We start from the raw sequence: 15,824 nt of genomic DNA, 5'->3' as shown, positions 1-15,824 counted from the left end.
AACTTCATCTTCACCCATCCTGCCTACTTCCATACTCATATGTCATTCTATCACAATGGGCTAACAGAATCCGATCTATGGGTGCTCCAACCTCTGAACAGGATTCATCATAATCGCCAAAAAGTAAGCAGACACGCAAATGGCTACACATCAACATACAACACAGTATTAGTAAAGTTTGAAATACTAAACTAAAAGATTAATTATGCGCTGTAAATACCTGTGATATTAGTATTCATATTTCTGTATAAACTTTCAAGTACAGAACAAAATTTTTATATGGAACTATTTCCAGGACCAAAAAGAGAGATGAAAAAGGCGGAAAATTGACGATAACGGGAATGATGCAATGTGGTTCCACTATATAAGCAAAATATTTATAATTTAAGTAAAGAATGAACAATATATATTTATTGTTATGGTACGTCTAAAGCATGTCATAAAAGCTAGTGTTCAAGCATTCACCTGTGCTGCCGGTCCCACACTAGCATCCCGTGTGGTGCTGTTAGCCTGTGAGGGTCTGTCACAACTGATACTGAACCGCCTTGTGGCAGTAGGTGTGTCTGTAGAGTTTAAGGCAGCTGCCCTTTGTTGTGCCCGCTGTATCAGTATATTGCTCAGCATGTTGCGCAATGTTCTACCACTGGTGCCAGGTCGTGGGTTGCTGCGATTGTTGTTGCTGTTGCTGTCTGCACTACTGCTGCTGCTGCCACCACTGCTACTACTACTGCTACTGCTGCTGCTACTACTGGCACTGGCACTAGCACTAGCACTGGCATTGGCACTGGCATTGGCATTGGCATTGGCACTGGCACTGGCACCACTGTTGTCTTGCAGCAGAAATCTGTTAACACCTCGATTGTGTGACTGCACCTGTGTACCTCCCGTCCCGGGGGTTGAAGATTCTGACAGGTCCATTGGATCAGTACCTCGATCCATCTGTTACAGCAGAATCAGGACTCAATTTTAAAGATTATTCTTCTTTCCTTCCTTCCCATGTTATTAGGATGAAAAAACAAAAGTGTGGTCTCCTTTAGGAGAAAAGGTGGTAGAAGTAAGACTTAAGATGCATCTACTTTTCTTTCAACTTTATGCATTCAAGCAATACATATAAGATTGATGTGTAATATAATTCATACATATATATACGTAGTGAAGATGACATTCAAATGGCATACCATGTAGACACAAAATCTTCATGCATCTTAATTGAATGCACGTTTTAAAATTGATTCTTTCATTATTTTTCCAGAATGCATGCGTATGCACATGAAAACTGAACTGTGTAGATGCAGCTAAGTTCTTTAACACATTAAGTTTATGAATTATGGTACATAAAAATCCTTACAACATTAAAAACTCTCAACAGAGTTTGAATCATCCACTATTCTAAGATAATAGACACTTTTCTAGCAAAACCCCAACTGTGTGTTCTGGTATTGTTTTGGTACTAGTATCTAAAGTAGAATCATGCAACAATTCTACTGCTAAGCATTATTCTGTAATACCATCCTATGACTATGAATTCCACTTTACTAGTGCACCCACAGTATAAATTGAATTCAAATCTATCAGACTAAATAGAATTCCAAAAGGTCTTAGATGATCACATCTGAGGCATTAAGAATTAACTTTACAAAAGGAAAGAACCTCAGATTTTTAAGACCATGAGCTACTCATATCTACCAGCAACAAACTTATCATTTAGTTTATTAAACATCTGTGGCCTTTTAAATAATAACCATAGTAAAAATAATGTAATACAGTAAAACTTCTTTCATACGTTTTGCAATTGTAGATTTTTCATGCTTACAAGTCCCCCCCCCCGAAGTCCTGGCAAAATTCCTATACTTCTAAATCAAGTTTACCTGAAATTAGGTTTGCCATGAAAATGTAATAACGCGAAAATACAGTACATGTCCATTGTTAAAATGCGATCCACTTTGAAATTCGAAACTGCCCATACTTTCCTTTACCAATCTTGTATCCTTTACTGACACTTACTGCTAACAATGTAACATTTCGTAACACATCATGATGTAACTGAACAAATTATGGAACAATTATTACAATTTGGGGGCATGGTTTATTCCTTAGGGACAAGTCTAAAATAACTGACTTTATTAAATTAAAATAATCACATGTTACTAAATGAAGATCACTCTGAAAGAACAAGGTAAGTCAATGTCATAAAATTTTCTGGATTGGAGTTTGAAATGTAATATACCAGCCAACATTAGCTCTAGGGACATTTCACAGTATTTTGGACATAATGTGTGAATTTTCAAGTTAAATAAAATTACACAAGTGGCATATGAAATGAAAGCTAATGATATGTACTTTTCAAATATACCAAAATTAACTATCAATAATTCACGTATCAGAAATGGTGTCACTGTAAACACGAAAATTTCAGAATTTGTGTACGGCATGTGACAAAGATGGCTAACCTACAATTTGTTTGTACATGTGTCTCTTGTCACATACCTAAAATTCAGAACTAATTTTTGAGTGCTGAAATATTGAAAAAGTGTTTCTGAATTGTGATCTGTGCTCTAACTCCATCATAAGGCACATTCAACTCTTCTCTATGTTTATTCCTGAAATATGGAATGTTAGCATTTTGTTATGCATGTGACATATTCTATTGTCTGCATTTACTGTGGTGTTAATAGATATGCTCCTACTGTAAATTTGATCTTTTTCATTATTACTCTTCCATACAGTAGTTTAAATCTTGGTGACCATGTCTTCAACACCTCGAAAATTTAGATGACAAGTAGAGAAAGAAGCCAGCAGGTGAAGAAGAACAACATTATAATGCAAAGCAACAAGAGAAAAGCAAATAGGATCGTCACAGTGTTACATTGGCTGTAAAGGAACAGCAATGCAAAAGAGCTGCAGGAAGAAAAGACCACAAGGTCAACAGCAAGATCGATAAAAAATACAAAAGCAGCAACAAGCCATCACTACGCATAAAATTTCTCCTCAAGCATGAAAAAAGATAGATGCGACAAGATTGAACAGAATATCCTGTGATATACTGTATGATCAAATTTCAAAATGAAATTATGCAATCTCACTGAGGTACTGAAACTGTCGTAATATTCACAGCTTTGGTACCATCATGATCCCAACAGTAAAGAACTAGGGCAGCTTCATAATATGATGATGTATCTGAATCTCCACATCATGACAAAGATGCTGTTGTTGCTTTTCATAAAGCTATTTCATCTGACTTTCAACAGAGAGGCATGAAGGTTCCTTTCTGGTATTATTGGGCTGATGGGGCAGTATCACAATTTAAGCAGACTGGACCTTCTTTGAAACATTTCATGGAAAGGATGCTGTTAACAGAGTTGGCTGATGATATGGCTGAGTGTATTGCAAGGAAATTGCTTCAAAGATAGTGAAAAATTAATGCATTTTGTATTTCCCTTCATCTTACAGTCGACCTGGAGGAACAATGGCAAGATGTGAAGAAAGTGCCAAGGACATTAGCTTAGCATTATGCAAAATGCAGTGAAATACCACACCACATCTGTGCTAGCTTAAATTCATCATTTATAGGCAACAGCAACATATTTGTGAATTACAGTATGCAACAAGATGCAAACTCAAATTTTGAGACCCTCATAGCTTCCAATACATACTTCATGTGCTATGCCAAATGATTATGAGAAGGAGATGGCCAGTTTCACAAAAACATTGGGCCCTAGTCAGTTTTTGCACAAAAAAAAAAACTGTAAAGTATTAGCATTACCAAGACTGACACACACATCAAATTTACAAGGACAAAAATTGAGGCAGTGTGTTCCATCTTTGGCCGGATGTCCAAGATGAGTAAGTTCTGGGTGATGAGAGCAACATAGGGACAGTTATCCAAACCAGCCCCTGGCAGAAGAGGCTAATTGATTTTCGCTGTTGGACTTTCTAACTATAACATGTGTTTAAGACTCACACCTTATTGTTACATATTTGGCAATCAAATTAATTCTCTGACGAATGTAACTAAGTTGTGAATGTCAGCCCAACACCTTGGTCTTGATTTTAACATCTCCAGTGTCTCCTTTACAAGTCCGTATGATTAAATAATCCTTTATTCTTGTTTTCTAGTGCAGCTGTGGTATATTTTTTATCAGTTTTTAAGTTGTATGACAGTTAACTTTCATGTGGACAAAATGTCACATACCTAACACATTCTTTCACATATAGAAAATTATAGAAATGTAGCAATAAAGTCTGACTACCATAAAATCATAAAGCAAAGATAGACTACCAACAAATATTATATTTATCAATTTTGTCCAAAAACTTCAGAAAAATTTCTTATATTCACAAAATGAATTTTTTCCATGTCTTTTCTCTGTTACATGCCTAACATGTATAATATTATTTATTTTGTGTACTTAAATTAATTCTAATTTGTCACTAATAATTATTACAGTTCTATTAGCTGTTACAATTATTTCTAACACTGCAAGTTCATGAAAATTATTAAACTGTAGTATATATGGCAAGTTGAACTTTTAAATATTATATGCCTAACAAAAAAATTATTGCGAAATGCTTCTCTAAGCAGATAAGATTTTCTGCAAATAATGTTACATTCTTCAAGAATGTGTGTTATAAATTTGATTACTACTACGCCCCCAAGTTAAATTTTCGTCCTGTGAATGCAAGAGACGAGTGCTAGTAGCTCGTTGTTAATATACAACCTACAGTTTCATCTGTGAGTGAGGTCATGTTACAAGAGATAATGCAATGAGTGAGGTAATGTGTGTAAGAAATACGGTGCATAATATTAATATTAGCAATAATAGTTGAGGCATACCTCATGCAATAATTAACTATACAATATTGAGTATCCACTTTACAGAAGACGATCTGAAACTGGATAAAATAGCCTATCAAAATTAGCGATTACTGCACTTTACATAGGTACAACACAATATTTATATGGGTACAACACTTTCAGCATCTCCTATACACGTGTATTCATCACTATCTCATACAACTCGCTGGCACGAACAGTAAACACCTCTTTATCACCTTAGTATTTACTTGTAGGTTGCAAAGGCGAGAGGGAGAGGGAACGGTGATTCACATTCTTTCTGTACGTAGATTTAACTTGAAGACGTAGTATGTATATTATAAACTCAAAGACAGCTTAACTGTGAAGTTATAAATTTATAATTGAAAATTGTATGTTATTAAATGTCACTTCAGTTATACTTTTTTCTTACTTATACGTTTTCTTCTTTGGACCCCCATAAAAAAGTATAAGTGAAGTTTTACTGAATAATCTATTTTCATTGTCACTCACTGTTGGTGTGGTCCTAGAGCGGGACAGGTCGTAGTACCGTTGCACCAGTTGCTCATACTGCTCGACAAGTGAGCGGTAGCACACTGTGATGCGTCTTTCCTGCTCAGGGGGCATCATAGTCGAACGCTGGTGGGGGGAGTGCGATGTTGATGGTGTGTTTGACCCCTGACGTGCTGGGGCTGCAACTCTGTCCCACTGCGTTTGGTTGTGTGGTGCATTTGAGATACCTGTGATGAGCTTGTGTCCCAGCGGGTCAAATGCCACAAACCGCACTTTCTCCTTTTCATTGGAGGTGTAGCACTTTGTGAACGGAATAGGTTGACTCCAGTCCCAGAAGTGCAGCTCATTGTATGTGGCAATCACCAACATCCGGTCTGTGGGGTGGAATGCCAGTGATGCAATAACAGTCTGACTCTCTGCTGTCCAAATCTCACTGCCACCCTGCAATAGAAGAGGACTGTCAGGTAAATGTGTTATGCGTCTCCCATTGCTGAAATATAAAACGAGGCCAACAACAGCCAAATATAAACTTCAAAGTTTCATACTTACATGCAAGTCCCACACTCGAACCTGACCTCCCAAGCAGCCTGATGCAAGAATCTGATTGGATGAAGGGTGGAATGCAATGCACCAAGGAGTGCGGGGGTGACCTGACAATGTGTTCACATTCTTCCCTGTATTCAAGTCCGTTACATACACATTGTGGTTCCCATGCGTTGAAGCAACCTTCGTCCTGCTCAAACAAGCAATTACAGCATCAGTCAGGTTCGTCTCTGACCACACTTTCAACTGCTAGCATAATGACGTGTTAAATCCTTATCAAATTATCACATAATGAAACAAATCACAATGCACTGTCATAATACCTGTTCCATCAGAGTGCCAGCCAATGACCAAAAGTTATCTTCACAATTCTCAAGTTAGACCTTAGTAAGTTATATCTTTAATTTAATATAGGCTATGTACAGGAACAGAAAATATGTTGTTGTTGTTTTCTAATACCAGGTGTTTGACAATAAAGTTATTTGACCTCTTGCAGCATTTCAGTGAATTTTTATAACAATCCATCCCCTTGAGGTATACAATCCAAAGCGATAGGTTCTGACAACATTAGTATCCCAATGATAAACCAACTTATTGACGTAATCTTACCAACACTGACACACATTTTCAACGCTTCGCTGACGACATCCATTTTTCCTAAACCTTGGAAAAATGCCTTTGTGCGCCCTTTACCCAAAGTTAAAATGCCGACTACGTCCACAGTAAAGCGTTTGACACTGTAAATATCGACTTACTGACGAGAAAATTACGATCACTCCAACTATCTGAAAGCACAGTTTCTTGGTTCTCCTCTTATCTCAGCGAACGTCAGCAGTGTGTTTCCATTGGAAGTCGAACTTCCTCATGGCATATCGTTGATTCTGGAATCCCACAGGGATCTGTTCTATCACCACTGCTATTCACTATTTACGTAAATGACATCCCCTCGACTCTACAGCACTGTAAGCATCACCTCTACGCAGACGATTTACAAATCTATATCCATACAACCCCTGACTCACTCAATGACACAATACAAAATCTTAACGAGGACCTTGAATCTGTATCTGCATGGGCCAGAAAGTTTGGTTTGACCCTCAATGCAAGAAAATCACAAGCAATCCTAGTGGGACATCAACGTCTATTATGCAATATTACTCCTGCTCTTCCAGTCAAGTTAAAAGACACAATAATCCCTTTTGCTTCCTGTGTTAAAAACCTTGGAGTTTACTTTGATAAGCATTTAAACTGGAATAACTAAGGAACCCATACTACCAAAAAATTGCTTTCCATACTACATTCCTTAAACAGCATTCGAAAATTCGTTCCGCTATCACTCAAGAAAATACTAGTGGAAACACTAGTAATGCCCCACTTCGATTATTGTGATTTTCTACTGACTGACCTCAATGTCAACCAGTCGCAAAAATTACAACGTGTTCATAATTCTTGTGTTCGCTTCGTCTGCGATGTCCATCGCGCTGACCACATTACCCCATCCTTCCAAACTCTAAACTGGCTATGGCTTAACAAACGTAGAAATTTTCATTCTATTGTTCTCCTTTTCCAAGTCCTTCACACTTCTACACCTGCCTACCCTGCCTCCCGTTTCAGTTACCTGTCATCATATCATAATCTCTTCACACGCACGCAAAATAGCCGCATACTAGCCATATCAACACATAAGACATCATCGTATTCATCATACACTATCTCGCTCTCGCGCTTGTGGAATACCCTACCCAGAGACATCAGAGACTGTCGGAATTTAGTAGCGTTCAAAAGCAAGCTTATTAAGTATTTTCTTACTGCATAAGGTTTAATTTTTACTTAATCAATAAAAGAAATGCTTCTCTCTTCTTAACTTTTACAATAAACTGTCTAGCTTTTATTAATCAGTTAATCTTTTAGTACTTTGATTTTTACTGTATTTGTAAATTTAATATTAATTGTAATTGTAATTGTATTCTTAATATTGTAGTTGTAATCCCCTGCTAGAGGGGAAGAGAAGACCTGATGGCCTTATTTCTACCAGGTTAAATAAATAAATAAAATAAATAATAGAATTTGAATTCTGTTACTTAAAAGGCACCAAGAAAATCCCTTTTTCTTGTGGTGCATCAGTGTAAGTTGAATGTAGCCCACCTACAGTAAATGAACATCATACATCCCAGGATATTAACTATGATGACGACTTTTATAATTCGTTACAACTGAATTGTGCGCGTATGTTGTTAGGACTTCCAATTGCCATTCAATATGAGGAGGCAACATTATTATAAGAAAACTCGAGCACAAAGAAAATGATGTTAATCAAAACGTAGTGAAATATCTTGCTGGGTACCTACATTGCCTTTGGCATTACTTTGGGAATTAGTGATGGATGAATGAATGATGATAAGTAATTTGCAAGAGAAAGTGCCTCATGATTGGATGTCTATAATTTAAAAGGGAGGCAAAATAGTGCAAAAAGATTGTTGAATTTGAAATTACTCGTATATTTGCTGCTCTTCATGGATTCGGTTTATCAAACTGTTCCAATGCAATGAAAGCACTATCGTCTATAATTAGGTCAAAATACACTGAACTCATCGAGAAAATTGTTTCCCTCTATATTAGCACCTGTACATTCATTAGAATATGTCACTTCAAGAAAATGAAAATAGAAGCTGTGGAATGACAATAAGGAAGAGTTGGCTCTGAGTAACATGAAGTTCTTCCAAAACAATATAGATCTTCACGCTTTTAAATGTAAGACTATTTATAAAATTAAACAATAAGGCATTCGTTCTAGGTATATGTTGTAGGAGTGTTATAATTAGCTTAGAATATGTATGATGTATGTAAATACCAATTAATAATGTGTACTATTTGCATGTAAATTATGTTCTATTATAGATGGACCATGAGCAAAACGAACTGATACTGTGCATAAGCTAGAATTAGTATGTCATGTTTCTCTGCTATTATGGGCCACTAACAAAATGTACCAACACTGAGCATGTGCTAGAATTAGTTATGATGTCACATTATCCTGTCATTAATAACATTCCCATGTGATCATGAAGAATCCCCCACACAGTTGAGTGTTTGTACCTTTGACCAGGGCTGCCGAGAAGAGAGGCAAAGGGGGCAAGTGCATTTGGGCCCATGAGCAATAAGGGCCTGTCAGATTAAGTGAGTCTGATTACTTTTTATTATCATGAATAATTATTTGTAGGTACATACTGGTACTATAAAATTTTGTAAGAACATTTGTTACATAAATTTGACATATTAACTCAACAATAGTAGAATTAATACAAATTACCACTTCATATGTAAATATTTTACTTTTATATAATACAATATCGGTTTCCCACATTAATGTTCACCGACACGACAATTGAGGGCCCCAGCATTTACCTGAACTATGTTCCCGTCGCTTGTACTGAACACATTTAATTATTTATTGGCTTGTCCTTTTTAACTACTAACCCACCGCAATATGCTAGTGGACTCTTCCAAACCTAAATCGCAGGATCACGTTTCCTTTTCAGTACATTGTATGTTTCGTTCGAAACTTTAATCTTTTCGTTGTCGTTTGTCTAGTAAATTCTGTTCATCAGTGTTACCAGTTATAGTTTAACTGCACAATGGACAAGTACAGGCATAAGTCGGGAGCTGAGAAGCACAAGGAGAGACAGAAAAAATTGGGAGATATTAATATGGGTGCTAGACTGCGTGAAAAATATTATGAAGACATTAACAAAGAGATCAGTGATGAGTCGAAATATTTAAAATCAATTCATGCCTCTCATTTAGGGCCAACCCCACTGAAACCTTTGAATGTCCTAAATAGTCTGAGGGAATTAAAACTGGACAGTCTATTTCCAAATATTTGTATAGGCATTAGAATATTCTATACAATTCCTGTGACAGTTGCTGTTGTTGAAAGATTCTTCAGCAAAATGAAGGAAATAAAAAATGTAGCCTATTCAGATAAACAATGTGTCAAGAACAACTGAGTAACCTTGGCCTCCTTAGTCTGGAGAGCGATCTTGCTAGGTCTTTAAATTTTGATGATATAATTGATGATTGTGCATCAATGTAGTTCGTAGCTGTGTATGGGGTTATCTCTTATTTATTTTGCAAATAATTATTATTGTTAGAATAACTGGTAACTTGTAATTGTTACTTTTTTAAGCGGGGGTCCGAGTACAATATTGCATGGGGGCCCATAAATTCTGTCGGTATACAGCTGTGCACTGTTGGGTCGAAGTACAGTCTGTAGAAAAAGTTGGTAATTTCTTTTGTATTTATAACATTATATAGTTTATTTACAATATAATCTGTATACAATGACTTCAACATATAAAGTGTTTCTAGTAGACTGTAAAAGATCAGGCGAAATTGTATACAATATTGCTCAATTTAAACAAAAATAGAAAGACGAATATGATATGAATATAAATGTTGCAGCAGTTACAAGAGAAACTATTGGAGTTTCTAAAAGATCAGTAAACACTGTAATAAAGAAAAAGAAAGAAACTTTGGCGAAGGGACAACTGACTTTCTCTATGTCGAATGGGAAAAAGAATATCACAACAAAGACAAGAACTGAAGTGATAGCTTTACAAACAGAAAATTTGTGCATTTTACAATGTCAAAAAAAGTGTCCCATGATCCGAAAATTTAGAAGCCCTCAGACAATTTTTATGCAAGAGAGTGAAGAAAACAGGCTTAAAATGGAAGACATGCCACACGAACAGAAAAATCTTAGTCGAAATACAAGACATTGTTGTAGGGAGAACACATTATCTCAATAAAATAAGCAGAGAGAGAGGGGGGGAGGGAGGGAGGAAGAGAGAGAGGGGGGAGGGAGGGAGGAAGAGAGAGAGGGGTGGGGGAGAGGGGGGAGAGGGGGAGAGAGAGGGAGAGAGGGGGGAGGGGAGGGGGAGGGGGAGGGAGAGAGAGACAGAGAGACAGAGAGAGAGAGAGAAAATATAGTACATGTAGATGAAACATACATTCAGGAATTACATTCTGTGAAGTCCTAGTGGCAGTCCAAGTAAGAATCAGATAGTTTATTTATGTTTTCTGAAGATTCAAAATATAGGAAATCGAAAAAAGCAATAAACCCAGAGAATAAGTAAAGAAAGAAACTAGGAAAATTAATAGACAATATTGCAATAAATATATCTAGTTTAGGATATGATGTACATGTAAAACACGAGAAAACTTCTAATTAGAGCATCAAAAGAACTGATTAAGATTAGAGTAAATCCGTGGTGCAGGAGAGCTGAATGCTGACTTTACATACACATACCTAAACAGAGGTAAGCGATCATTCAACTAGTATGTGTGGCCAGCACAATGATCCATCCCAGCCATTATAGCGGCTTACGAAACAGGATTTTGCTATTCACTGTAGCTTCTCAAATTCACCATGATGCTGGATGAGCATTGGTCTCATACAACAAGGAACGATCCCAGCATTTGCCTGGTGTGGCTCATGGAGACCATGAAAAACTTCAGTCAGGATTGCTGGTCTTGAGAAATTTAACCCTAGATTTCCTATCTCTGGAGCTATCACATTCGATAGATCTTAATACATATTTAAAACATTAATCATACATGCACATGTACGTGTGTTTTAGCACAGTTAATCATTCACTACACCAATTTTATTCTCATCTGAATCTGCACTGATACTATGACACATTTCAATGTGACTGTAACACTATACATTGTCACTAAAAAAAGTTTCATGCAACTATAAATCTATACCTTTATTGTCATAAAATACTTTGGCGTCACAATAGTTCAAATTACTATCCATATTTGTGTCATTTCTTAATTTATAAAGAACTTACATTATTGTCTATTAGTTATAGTTTTAATCCTATTTTTAAATACGTTCTCTGTTTTCTTGAATTTATTTTATGAGAATAATAATTTTTTTAACAAGTTGCCTACTGTATTTTACTTGTAGAGATTTGTTTTAACCACAGATTTTGAATTTCTTACACAAAGTAGGGTTTGGAGAGAAACTGCCTCTTACATTAAAGCAATCATAATACTAATCATTAAAAAAAAATCAGATTACATAGGTGTAAGCTGCTCTCAGAAAAGCTGTAAGTTAGAATTTATAAAATGTTATATTACCGGTTGTTCTGTAAGGTTGTGAAACTTGAACTCTCACTTTGAGAAAGGAACAGAGGTTAAGGGTGTTTGAGAATAAGGTGCTTAGAAAAATATTTGGGGCTAAAAGGGATGAAATTACAGGAGAATGGACTAAGTTACACAACATAGAACTGCACGCATTGTATTCTTCACCTGACATAATTAGGAACAATAAATCCAGACATTTGCGATGGGCAGGGCATGTAGCACGTATGGGCGAATCCAGAAATGCATATAGTGTGTTAATTGGGAGGCCAGAGGGAAAAAGACCTATGGAGAGGCCGAAACGTAGATGGGAGGATAATATTAAAATGGATTTTTGAGGAGGGTGGGATATGATGGTAGAGACTGGATTAATCTTACTCAGGATAGGGATCGATGGCGGGCTTATGTGAGGGCAGGAATGAACCTCAAGTTCTCTAAAAGCCGTAAGTAAGTATAAGTTACTGAATTCTGGTTACAAAATATACGCTAATATTTTAACAAATAAATTATATTCCCTTATTCACATATACAGTAAAATCCCTTACAACCAGCATCCAAATAACTGGCAATACCAAAACAATGGCACTTTTGGCTGGACCAAAAAAAAAAAAATGTTTGAATCTGCCACATTGCCACAGTTTTGCCACATTAGGAAGTTCGCACGAACTTTCGTTTTCAGTGAATATTCGAACTTAAAATTAGTGTATTATTATTTGTGTGATGTGTTTTAATAAATAAAATCCAGATAGTTCTTATGTTTATTTAGTTATGTTCGGACTGTCAGTGTTGCCACATTAGAAGTTTGGATGAACTTTAGTTTTCAGTGAATATTCTAACCTAGAATTAGTGTATTATTTGTTGTGTGATGTGTTTTAATAAGGAAAATCCACACAGTTTTTATGTTTATTCAGTTATGAGCAAGTGATAGAGAAATAAGCTTCACATGGATGCAGCTTAAACATTTGACACCATGAAATAAGACATTTTTTTGCATATACCGGTATTTATTCAATTATCTGGCAAAATCTTGTATCCGGAACAAGCCTGGTCCCTTTGGTGCTACTTAAAAGAGATTCTACTGTAATTAGTTAGCTAGTTTTCAATGGCTGGATCTTGATTTAACGTCCTCTTCCTTCTTGCTTTCCAGTAGAGGCTTATTTGCAGATATAAATTGCAGAAGAAAAAAATGTAATCCACAAAGGCAGATCATGTACAATCTTACATACAAAATCTAAGTCCAGCTTCTGACAGTGCTTGGTTTACAAGAGAAAAAATCCGTCATATCTATAGCCATTAAGACAGAGAATTTTTATGTTACCTCTTGTACATATCTCTGACATAAATTATTCATAATATTTTATCTAAATGGAAAAAAAAAAAAAAAAGAAGAAAAAACTCATAACTTCTTATTCACTATGCAGCCATATTACTTCTAGATCATGGGTTCAAGGCAACAGTATCATTTGAAATGATGAAGGATGGTTGGAACAGAAACATTCTCTCCAGCACCGGGATTTGAACCCTACATGGTGATGCTCTATCCACTAAGCCACATCGGATTCCCATCCCGATGTCGGATTGAATCCTCTCAGTGTAAGTTCCACCTCTTGGGTTCCCTCTAGTGTCCTACCCTCATGCACTACGTCATAGATGTATGACAGTGGCACAATGTCCATACATGTGCAGAGGTGCAATCGTTATGAGTAACAAGTGACCGGGATCCGATGGAGTAAGCGCCATCTTAAATCACTAAGTGATTATTTTTCGCATATCATATATTATTACGATGTACATATGATATTTCCGCGCAGAAATTCTGCATCATCATATGATGAAGGATAAGTGGAAAAGAGAAAAATTCTCTCTAGCATCAGGATTTGAACCCAGATTTTCAGCTCTATGTGCTGACACTCATCCACTAAGCCATACCAGATTCCCATCCCGATGTTGAATTGAATCCTCTCAGTTTACGTTCCACCTCTTGGATTCCCTCTAGTGGCCTACCCTCATGCACTGCGTCATAGATGCATGACAGTGGCACAATGTGCCAGAGAGAATTTTTCTCTGTTCCACTCATCCTTCATCATATGATGATGCAGAATTTCTGCACAGAAATATCATATGTACTTCGGTACATCGTAATAATATATCATTTGAAATGTTGATAACAAATTACTGGAACTCAGCCACTATATAAGAAATTCGTTCATGTAACCTCACGAAATCAACCAAAGTCTTCTGAAAGGGACTTAGCATATGGCAGCCGATAATTTTTTATCTAAGATAGTACAGATGATTCTTTACCCTTAAACTGTGTTTCAGTGGCTGACCATGATAATATCTTTGAAAAATATTGGAGTGCAAGAGGTCAAATGACTTTATTGTCAAACGCCTGGCATTAGAAAACAACAACAATTGTTTGTCGCATATTCGACCTTGAACATAAAAATACTCTGTGTTGCAGTAGAGAGACATTATTTTTAAATACTTCTTTATTGTGATAAATGGAAATATCCATGCAATGATTAAGCGGTGAAATATTAAAGTTTTGGTCAGTTTGTCTATAAATAAGGGTGCAACCATTATGCAATGGCGATTATTATGCAATGAAATACGGTATAATGCTTTTGGAGCAGAATTCAATAGGTGACTACTAGCCCCCTTTAGATATTATTAGATAAAGACTAAAAGATTTAAACTTCGTAATGTAGTGAGCCATGTTTTCTAAACTGTAATGTACACCAGATATAGCTGATATCATTTTTAGCTTATAGTGCATATAAATCCAGGACTTATTGATAAGTATCATTTTTACTGTATTATAAGGAAATAAGTTAATTTCAGTGATAGTAAGAAATCAACTAAACAGAATGGAAGACAAATTAAATGCAGAGTTAGACAGGAATGTGGTCTGGCTCCTCTACTATTTAGGCTAAAACACATGAATTCCTACATGAAAAAATCGGAAATTATACTTCATGACAAAACATAACGACCTTCTCTCCTGGAAGAAAGGTCATAAATACTCATCCCTACATCATTTTTGTAAAATGATGGATGAGTGGAACAGAGAAAAATTCTCTCCGGCACCGGGATTTGCACCCGCTCTATCCACTAAGCCACACCGGATTCCCATCCTGATGTCAGATGCATGGAAATATCATATGTACTTCGGTACATCGTAATAATTTTTATAGAAGTTTCCACTGTGGGCAACACCCCATTCTTATAGCATTCATACATTGTACGTCGAAGTAAATCGCGAGTGAAATCATCGATGAGGATGTAATGGAGTAGTATGAGGAAAGGCTGTCATGAGAGTATAAAAATTTATCCTAATCTCATGTTAGATACAATTTTGTATGCTGAAGAACAGGTTTTATTGACGAAGTCAGAAGATGGTTTGCATCTCTTTCCACACAATCCAAATAAAACGCCACAAAATTATGTATGAAGTGGAAATTTCATTTGAAAACATAATACTTACTTACTGGCTTTTAAGGAATCCGGAGGTTCACTGCCGCCCTCACATAAGCCCGCCATTGGTCCCTATCCATAAGCCCGCCATTGGTCCCTATCCTGAGCAAGATTAATCCAGTCTCTACCATCATATCCCACCTCCCTCAAATCCATTTTAATATTATCTTCCCACCTACGTCTTGGCCTCCCCAACGGTTTTTTTCCCTCCGGCCTCCCAACTAATACTCTATATGCATTTCTGGATTCGCCCATATGTGCTACATGTCCTGCCCACCTCAAACGTCTGGATTTTATGTTCCTAATTACGTCAGGTGAAGAATAAAAT

The 15,824-nt window shown here is 36.4% G+C and overlaps 1 protein-coding gene across 5 annotated transcripts in view; it reads right to left on the bottom strand.

Annotated features, from left to right (window-relative positions):
- LOC138696316 (uncharacterized) overlaps nucleotides 1–15,824 on the bottom strand; it is an 85,459-nt gene that overhangs the window by 30,012 nt on the left and 39,623 nt on the right. For all 5 annotated transcript variants that reach the window (XR_011331319.1, XR_011331320.1, XR_011331321.1 and 2 more), the window contains 3 exons: nucleotides 5,876–6,059; nucleotides 5,327–5,767; nucleotides 466–939 (listed from right to left, as the gene is read on the bottom strand). Coding sequence is in view for 2 of the 5 variants with exons in the window: in XM_069821110.1 (XP_069677211.1) it covers nucleotides 466–939; nucleotides 5,327–5,767; nucleotides 5,876–6,059 (1,099 nt within the window). In the remaining 3 variants the exon portion in view is untranslated. The remainder of the gene's footprint in view (nucleotides 1–465; nucleotides 940–5,326; nucleotides 5,768–5,875; nucleotides 6,060–15,824) is intronic.

The sequence above is a fragment of the Periplaneta americana genome, chromosome 3 (genome assembly GCF_040183065.1).
Source record: "Periplaneta americana isolate PAMFEO1 chromosome 3, P.americana_PAMFEO1_priV1, whole genome shotgun sequence".
NCBI classification, from domain to species: Eukaryota; Metazoa; Arthropoda; class Insecta; order Blattodea; family Blattidae; genus Periplaneta; species Periplaneta americana.
The sequence above is the reverse complement of the archived record's forward strand: the minus strand, read 5'-3'. Positions and strand labels throughout refer to the sequence as shown.